The sequence below is a fragment of the Populus euphratica genome, unplaced genomic scaffold (assembly GCF_000495115.2).
Source record: "Populus euphratica unplaced genomic scaffold, PopEup_1.0 scaffold251.1, whole genome shotgun sequence".
Taxonomy (NCBI): Eukaryota; Viridiplantae; Streptophyta; class Magnoliopsida; order Malpighiales; family Salicaceae; genus Populus; species Populus euphratica.
In genome coordinates, this window is record NW_011499988.1 from 77,714 (window position 1) to 87,758 (window position 10,045).

Consider the following 10,045-nt stretch of genomic DNA (forward strand, 5'->3'; position numbering starts at 1 on the left):
ATCATCAATACTGAGAGAAATAATTTTCCCACACCTCTGAGTTTTTTTAAAATTGTAATTATAATAAAAGTGAAATAACTTTTTTTAAAAAGGAAACTCGGAAAAAGTTCAAAGTCGTTTGATTCGAGGACGGTTGGACCAGTAAAAAATCCTAGTCACTTCCAGTTTTTTTACTCACCAGGCATCACATAGTATCTTTTGCACCCTAGCTTCTTTCATTTTTGTTTTTTTATTTTTTTCTTGTATCAATTTTATGTTGCCCCATGCACGAGTTCTGTCACTTCAGTTTTCAAGACCCCCATATCTCTATATTTGAGAGTCATCTCCAGCTATAAATACAGGATGCAACCCCAGAGTCCAGGTGCCAAACTCAGTCTTGAAATCGCCGAAATCACATCTCTTCCTTCCGGTCTAGCTTGTTGTTCTTGTTCTATTTCATTTGTAAAGAACCTATCTTTACAAATCCTCCAGTTCCAAAAGTATGGAAGAAGCACTTAGAAGACTCAACGGAGTGCCGAGCCATATGCCAGAATCCAACTCGTACGAACCCATAATCGCCGACATGCAGAAGAAGTCCGCGCCTACCACCACAACAAACAAAAGGTCACTGAAAGAAGGTGGTGGCAATAGTGGAAACATGAGGTACCGTGGCGTCCGTAGGAGGCCATGGGGTCGTTATGCAGCCGAGATAAGGGATCCTCAGTCTAAGGAACGGCGTTGGCTTGGCACTTTTGACACTGCTGAGGAGGCTGCTTGTGCCTATGACTATGCAGCTCGAGTAATGCGAGGTATCAAGGCTCGTACTAATTTTGTGTACCCTGAGACTTATTCTGCAACAACTGACTCCCATAATTTGCTCCCTCCATTTACTTTCTCAAAATCATCTCATCATCAGCCCTCTCGCCAGTATAATACAGTGCCCTCTTCAAATTGGTCTTCTCTAGGTCACTCTCATGTGGGTGACTTCTCTGCTGGTGGGTCTGCTCCACAGAAGAGTACTAGTGGCACTTCCGCTAACACTTCTACTCTGAACATGCTTTTTCTCCGTGATTTCGTAAACTCCTCTTCAGGTTCGTCGTCTCAAAATCATTCTCAACCTTTATATGATCACTTTCCCTGCATCAATGGGTCCTCCTATTCTGGTCCTAGTACTTTCGCTGTTGGTTCCTTGGCGAACCCTTCTAGTAACATCAGTAGTACCGGTCCATATAATTTCTCTGGAACTTTGGCAGAAGACTCAACTGTCACTAGTCTACCCTACATGGAGTTTAATCAGAATTATACTCCTGGAGTCCTGAACAGTCCCAACTCAAAAGCTGAAGAGTTGGAATTCTTTCCACAAGAACCATCTGGCTCTGGTTTGTTGCAAGAAATTATTCAAGGGTTTTTGCCTAAGCACTCCACTGAAAAGATTGACTTTTCAAAAAGCTATGGAGAGTCAATGGTTGCACCATCAGCTGAAATAATATCTGGTGGTCAGTCGCTAGATGGATTGAGAAGGAGCACGAAGTACTTCGTTAAAAATGAGCACCATGGTGCTTATCTTGATCATGAAGGAATAAAGTCATCAGGGCAGCCTGAGGGCTGTTACCGTACTGGGGTTAGTTGTCTTGACCAAGTATCATACGATAATGAGATGTCACTCAATCTTGCAGTGGGTCAGGACTCCTTTATGGAAGACATTTTTCAGTACCCAGATCTTATGAGTGCCTTCGCAGCTAGGTTCAGGAATGCTTGAGGTCTTCTCCTGGTGCAACGTCCACATGCTGTTATCCAAGTTAAAGATGTCTAACGAGCTGCCTGTCGCCTGTGTTATTGACTACAAAATTTTTACTTAATTAACGCATAATTCGTTGTTATCCTCTTAACAGATCTTTAAGTTAGCCGATTATGTTCGAGTTGATTTCCTGGTTTGCTTTCATTTAGCTCCCTTCTCTCTCTATCACATCTCTATATGATCTCTTCGTTTACTCTGGAACTGAAAAGGTTGTGTTGCGTTTGATTACGAGTGCCGGTACAGTTTCCTTTTTGGTTCTTTCCAGAGAAATATCAAAGTAAACTTTACGTACTGTTTGTTTGTTTGTGGGTTGTAAAAATATTTAAAAAAAATGTATATTATTTATTTACTTCAAAATTAATTTTTAGTGTTTTTAAATTATTTTAATATATTAATGTTAAAAATATTTTTTTTAAATAAAAAATTATTATTAGTAAAAAAATTATTTAAAAAAAACGCATTTTAAAATCATTCTGCGGTGTTTCCTGGTATAGTAAACTAGCTACTACGTACCTGGGAAAAGGAAAAAAGGATCGGCCGGCGGCACCTTTCATTTTCCAATGGTTGTCTCTGTGCCTGTCCGAGTATTTTTTTTTTTTTAATTTCCAGATTTTACAGTAACACAAGATCAAAAGTATATATGAACAATAAAAATAAATCTAAAAATATCCTCAACTATAACGTTATCAAACAAACTCTTAGGACAACGTCGCCCACAATTGCCATAAGGTGTTCGCATTAAAGACTGGGAGCACCTGCTCCCCATAACAACAGGACATCTTTGGATATAAGCAAAAAAACAAAGGACGACAAAATTAAAAGCAAGAGAAATTGAAAGAAAGAAAGCCCAGCTGCTTGCGAGAAGTTAGCCACCCAACAAACCAAACCAAACCGGGTTTGGTCAGTGTCAGTGTCTCCTTTCTAACTCACGTGTGGCAGAGTGATCAAATTAAGACTATTATTTTCAGTTTGAATACAAAACGAGAACAAAGCAAACAAAAAGCACTCTTTAACTTGGTTCGTACTTAGACCGGTGATTGGTTCGTACATAAATAACTAGAAACCAAAATTTGAATGCTTAATAATTATTTGTACTAATAAATAAATAAATAAATTGGTTAACATATTGATACTAATAAATAAATAAATAAATAAATTGGTTAACATATTGCATGTAGGATAATAATGCTCTACGAGTACAGTACGTTTCACTGTACCGTAATTTTCTGAATTGAAAAACATAAAGATACTAAATGAAATAAATTCTAAAATGTATGGTTGAGTAAAATGAGAGAGTTATTAATACCAATCAAATTCTAAAATAAAAAAAAATTATTTTTATAAAAATAAGATAATATATATATATATATATATATATATATAACCCTGATTTTTTCTTTTATGTACATGATTTCTTTTTGTCCTAAAGGTCACCTTTTCTTTCCGAGAATAACTAATTACATGATTTCTTTTTGTCCTAAAAGTCACCTTTTCTTTCCGAGAATAACTAATTTTTATTTTTATAAATATATCATCAAAATAAAGTTTATTTATATAAAATATAAATGAAAAAATAGATAAATTAAAACAATCTCTTCAAAACATTAAATACACAATAATAATAATAATAATAATAATAATCATTATTTAAAAATGATAAAATAAACAATCTAAAAAATAAGAGAGGGTGGTATTAGTTCAAATATAAATAAAAAAAATAAATCAAACAAAAAAAAAGCATAAAAAAGTATGAACTAAGCACAAAACAAAACTAAAGAAAATAAAAAGAGGCCAAACACTTGTTTGAGTGTTTAATTTTTTTTTTTTAATTTGAAAATGTAGTAGATATGTTATCAACCCTAATTTTTTTGAAAAAAAATAAAAGCAGACGACTCATTTGTGCTGCTGGTAGAAGATTTGTTTGACTTTTCTATTTTTTAACCACTAAAGAGTTGATTCAAAATAAGATAGGGTGTTCTTTTTTCTTTTGTTATCTAAAATGTAATTTCTAACCAATTTACACACTAAAACATGCTACGAACATTCTTATAATGCAAATAAACCAATAAAAAAACCCAAAAGCCCTAAAACTTGTCTAAAAATACAAATCCAATACCTAAACAAAATCTTCTCTCGAGTTTGGTCTATTTGTTTTTTAATAAAAGCCGTTTAATAAAAACAAAACATGATAATGAATCTCGCTTCATTAAATGAAATTCATTAACAACAAAATTGACCATTTTCATTGTCAAAATCAGTTTCAACCGAAAATTTCTTTGCTAATGGAATCAAACTACCTTTTGTCTCCTCTATCAAATTAAAGACTAAAAAATAAGAAAAAACAAGAATTATGATAAAAAAAATAGAATGTAAGAAAACCAAAGGTTCCTAAAATTTGTTATTTGAAAAGTAAGAGGATCAAAGTGAACCTTTTACTCCAAGTTTAAAACAACCATTATTTTTTTCTGTCTTTTTTCACTTTACTCCTCTAATTTTACATTTTACTATTCCTCAACAAATTTGCTTCAATTTGGGCTTATAAGAGTGTGGTTGTTCCAAACAAAATAAAAGATCAAGCATGATAAAAAAAAAAAATCATTGTAGTAATTTGCATAATATATGTTTGTATAAATAGTGGCAAGGTGAATAATATTTTAACCACGCCTCTTTAAGTTTCTTCTAACTAGCTAGTGGCTCATTGGCTACTCTTCTAATTTTTTTATAATATTATTTAACTCAACTAAGCTTATTGACCTAACAACTCGCTTGGCCCCACTAAAATCTCTTTTAACCTTTTTAAACAAAAAAATTTAAACAACACTAATTTAAATTTTTTTAATAAAATAAAAATACAAGAATGACAATATATTGAATTGACCAGGGTTAAACATGGTAAACCCATCCAACTTGATTGCTTGACTTTTTATTTTTATTTTTTTCTTAAGAGAGATTAACATGTTATCCATTTTTTATTTGAAAAATAAAACAAATCATTTACGGCTGGTGAGTTTATCTTGTGGAGAGACACAAGTATGTTGGAAGGAGCTAAATCATTAGGCGCAAGTTGAGAAGGATGATAAGAAAATCTAGAGTGTTAGGTAAAGGCTTAGTGAAAACACAGGTTGTACTATCAGATGTATCAATGGAGAGGTGAGGTAAAGATTGAAATGGGAAAGGTGACATTCCTAGATACAAAGATGGTATTGTTTTGGAGAACAAGTAATTTGTAGCCTTTTGTGCCAAAAGGATATCTAAGAAAAACATAAATGTGACCATGAGAATTAATTTTTTTTTCCCTAGCAGGAGAGAGTGGAAGCAAAACAAAAAGAACCGAAGACTTTTAAATGTGCCTAAGTGGGTGATTTGTTGAATAAGAGTTCAAATGGTGTTCTGTTTTTAAGCAAGGGGCTAGGTGTGCGATTAGTGAGGTATGTGGTAGTCAAGACACAGTCACTCCAATATTAAAGAGGGAGATTGGCTTGATATCTTAAAGCTTAGGCAGCATTAAGTAGGTGCTGGTGTTTGCGCTGCACAATCCCATTTTGTTAAGGTGTTTCGCCACAACTAGTTTGGTGAATAATGCTTTTGGTATGGAAGAACTCTTTCATGTGGAATTCCCCATTATTATCACTACATAAAATTTTAATCCTATAACTAAATTGGTTTTCAACTAAGTTGGCAAAGGATTCTATGTTATGTTTAGTGTTAGCTTTAGTGGGAAAGAGGTAAAGCCATGTACTATGAGTGAAACAATCGACCAAGGTCAGAAAATATTTGAAACCATCATAGGAAGGCATGGAACATGGCCCCTAAAGATCGTAATATACAATTTCAAAAGGTTGTGAGGCATGCTGCTTGCTATAGAAAAAAAGCAGTCGATTAAATTTTACGAAGGGATAAACGTAACAAGGTTGTTTACTAATATTTGAGATGTTGTTCTTGACTACAGAGTCTATGATTAAAGACATAACAAGGGAGGATGGATGTCCTAGACATAGTGCCATAAATTGACAGTAGTGTGCTGATGTGAAACAGAAGCTGCAACAGAGTTTGTAGAAAAATGAGATAATGTATTGGCCAGGAGAGAAGGGGAGACATTGGTGTTAACAAAATGATAGAGTCCATTCCTCACTTTACCTTTCCTAATCATTATCCAAGATAAAAGGCCCTGAATAACACAAAAATTAGAGAGAAAGATGATAGAACATGTAAGATTAGTTGTCAGCTTTTTTGATGGAGATCAACTTAAAATTAAAAGAAGAGATACATAAAACTTGTGAGGCAAATAAAGGGAGTTAACTGGATGGTGCCAGTGTGTGTAGCAGGAACATGTGTTCCAATTGACAATGCAACAGGATGAGAGGCAGTAGAGTCAATAGTAGTGAAAAAAAGAGGCAGCAGACCATATGGTTTGTTGCGCCTGTGTCAATGATCCAAGGTATATGATGGGAAGAAAATGTAGTATGTGTGTGAGCATTTAAACAATAGTGTATACTAAAGATATGAGGAGTGGGAGGTGTATGGAGTTACTATAAGATCTAAGCAGTGATAGATGCCTCTGGTGGAAGAAGAGTCATGAGTTGATTGTATTGATCCTTAGTTAAACTAATGCGAGTATCACTGATATCTGCAATATTAGCAGCAATAGTGGAAATTGACTGTGCTGCAAGCACATGAGAACTTATAGACTTAGTGAATAATTTGTGGTCACGAGGTAAAATAATAAACTTACCCTTTAAATTAAAACTTATTAGGTTGAAGTGTAGAGACATTTTTATCTTTTCAACATGATTTTTTGGTTATGTAATGAAGTTAAGAGAGGAGTGGTATGATATTTTAACAAATATATAATATTTATTAAAAAAAAATTGGTTAGGGCATTAGCAAATGCTACATCGAGTGAGAAATGTTTACGCCATTTAGGCGATGTGTAACACGTTTTGTAGTGACCTAATGGTAGCTTTTTGGGTATGATCAAATCATCTTGGTGGCAACTCCATCCTTACATGGTGTGTGTTACCAATGAACATCTAGTCTAGTTTCATCAATTTTTTTTTGTTTGCTCTCTTCATCTCAATTTCCATGTTTACTTTTTAAATTTTTTAAACAAAATGTTCGTTTTTTTCCTTCATATTTGATTCATCTTTTATATTACTATTTGTTTTAATTAAAATGATTTATCAATCTTTTTAAAATTTCATCCAATAATTTGTTTTTCATGTATCGCATTTGATCCACATTCTTTTAGTTGCTATTTGTTTTGTTTTTTTTTATTATCATTTTCTTGATTTATATTATTTTTTAATTTCATTCTTTATTATTTTATTTCATTTATTTTTTATACTATATATGATCTTTATTATCTTGATTGCTATTTCTTTTTTCTTTTTTAATCCTTTTCCTAATTTATTATATTTTCTAATTTCATCTCTCATATTTGATCCTTATTTTTTTATTGTTATTTTTTTAGATGATTTGAGATTTTACTTTACTATTCTTTGAATTTTCTTCTATGGTATAACCCTGTCTCATGACGTGGGTTATGAGTTTCAATGATTATCTTGATTTGACTTTAGTTTTTTTGTAAGTTCTTTTTTTTTTAATTATCTTTTTTCATTTTTATTCTTTAATATTAAGTTTTTGGACCTATAACTTCCTGATTTTTTTCACTTTTTTTCCCATAAGGTTATCCTAATTTTATATCCTGAGTGCTGGTTAGTCAAGTTAATTTTAGTTGACTTGTGTTTTTTTTTTCTGATGTTTATTTAATCAACTTCTTTTTAGTGTTTCCTTACATTTTTTTATTCAATTTTATTTTATACAGGGTCATCTCAACCTCACAACCGGGTTGCGAGTTTGTCATTCTGCTTCAAGTTAGGGTTTTTTTACCTTTTTATAAAAAAATTTTAATTTGTGTTTCATCGTTTGATTTATTGGCAATTGAGCTTCAATTTGTTTTTCCTCTTTATAAGGTTAATTCATTCTAACTTAATTTTTTCTTTACTATCAAATAAAATCATTGAAATACTTTCAGAATATTTAAAGGGTATCTTTTTATAATATTGACAAACATTCATGTTTTTCTTTTATTAATTTTTTATTTCATTTTATTGAATTTTTTTATAACATATTATTAAATCAATCAAGTTTATTGAATTCATTCAAATCAATGGCCCAAGTCCTAAATTTCATACTTCTTTAAAAATGCTATATTTTTTTAATTATTATTTTTATTATAAATGGAAAACATAAAAATGCTATCTTTTTTATATATATTAACCCGTTTAGTGGTGTAGCATGGACCATCTACATAGTTGTATACTACTTTAAAAGTAGACAATTATAAAATAAACTAAAAGGTGTGGCTATTTCAGTGTTCATGATTTATTATGCTTTGTCTCATATTTCACTATTGACTAGAACAATTCACTTTTTCTAAATTTTTATTTTGATCCTCAAATTCTTTTTTTGTCAATTGCATTTTTTTTTAACACAAATGAATACTCAATTACTTTTTATTTTTTAAGAGATGATGAAATTAAAAAACAAAGAACCAAAGTGAAAAGGCAAGGAAAATAAATAAAAACTTTAAATTCATACAAAACGTTGAGTTTCGCCTACCTACCTAGGCTATCTTTTTAGCCTTTTTGTTTTATGGTTTGTTTTTTTTTTTAAAAAATTAAATGTTATATTTAGGTGAGAAAAAAAAAAAATTAAATGTTATATTTAGGTGAGAAATAATTTAAAAATAAATAAATTATTAAACCTAGTTGAGTTCATGATCCAGATTGCATGTTTGATAGGTTAAGCCATAGATATTTTTTGAAAAAATATGCTATATTAATTTTCTTTTCAACCATTTAGTTTATTTTGAATTTGTCTTTGTGATGGTTTTAGTTTTTTTTTTTATATATATATACATCTAATTTGTTCAAAATTTCTTTTTACATGATTCTCATGTTCTCAAATCTAGATTACAGGTATAGTAGGTTAACCTGAATTGACTCGATTCGTTACAATATGTCAATATGTCAATATTTTTTCTAAAAAAAAGTTATGCAAAACCTTTTTGTTTAGTTTTTTTTCTTTTAATTTCATCCTTTAGCTTCTTCTTTTTTTTAAAAAAAAGTCATATCCTATATTTAGGTTAAAAATATTTTTTTCAAAAAATAAATTATTAAATTCAGTGAATTTTATTACCTAAAGCTTGGTAAGTTAGGCTGGAAGCTTTTCTTGATTGAATAAGTTGTTTTCTCATTTTTTTTTAATAAAAAAATATGTTGTATTAAAATTTTATTAATTTTTTGTAAGTATTCATTTTATTTTGAATCATTCTTCATGACATATTTTATTTAGGTTTTGTATAATTAATTGGTTTGATTTGCTTTTTTTCATAGTTTTTTTTTATCATCTTGTTTCTTTTAATCCAAACCACATTGTTATTGGTAGGTTGCTTGGTTTATAGAATGGCTTGAAAATTTCGTGTGATCTTGATATGTTTTTTATACATTTCAAAATAATTTGATCCAATTGATGGCGAACCATAGGTTAACGAATTAGATTTTTATTATGTGCCATTCTTTTAAAACATTTTAGTATGAATTTATATATTTCACATACCTCAAATACACTTCGAATGTAATCACCCCTATTGACAAAATAAAATTTATTTAAAAAAAAATATAAATTAACTATTAAATTTTTAATTACATATTATAATTTACTAACATGTTTATAAATTGTGTTTGAGCTAGTCAGGGTGAAGCTGAAATTATCTGATTGGGGAAAAAAACTCAAGATATAATTTATTTTTAGAAGTTCATTTATTAAAATTAAAAAAAAATTATATTATCCTATATTTGAACATTAAATAATAAAAAAATCTAAAATATTTTGCAGCCCGCTTGGTTCCCAGTAGTTCATCCCTGGAGCTAGTGATTTATATAAAATAAAAGATGTTGATATACTTGCATGAATTGTGCTTTATATAATTATTAGAGGACTTTGCAACATAAATGGTGGAGTAGCTTAGTTATAGCTTAGTTATATGCATGCTTTTTTATAGCATAATGATTCATTTTCTTTTTTTAATTAATATAGATATACAAATCAGCTTATATATATATATATTAAATAATTTCACAAACTCTAAAATTAATAATAACAACGTAAACTTAGAACTCAAATTAAAAAAATTTTAAACAAATAAATTTAAAATTTAATTATTTAAGCTACATCCGTAAGCGTTGTCTTTATTCTTTTTTTTTT

At 30.1% G+C, this 10,045-nt stretch overlaps 1 protein-coding gene across 1 annotated transcript; it reads left to right on the forward strand.

Moving 5' to 3' along the window:
* Window positions 1–324: 324 nt before the first annotated feature.
* LOC105140215 (ethylene-responsive transcription factor ESR2-like) lies at window positions 325–2,009 on the forward strand. Its single transcript, XM_011046953.1, has one exon. It carries the CDS (start codon window positions 482–484, stop codon window positions 1,736–1,738), a length of 1,257 nt encoding a protein of 418 aa, XP_011045255.1. The 5' UTR covers window positions 325–481; the 3' UTR covers window positions 1,739–2,009.
* The last annotated feature ends 8,036 nt before the right edge of the window (window positions 2,010–10,045 follow it).

Coding starts and splice junctions, on each gene's coding strand:
- LOC105140215 (XM_011046953.1), top strand. CDS start 482: ATGGAAGAAGCACTTAGAAGACTCAACGGAGTGCCGAGCCATATGCCA.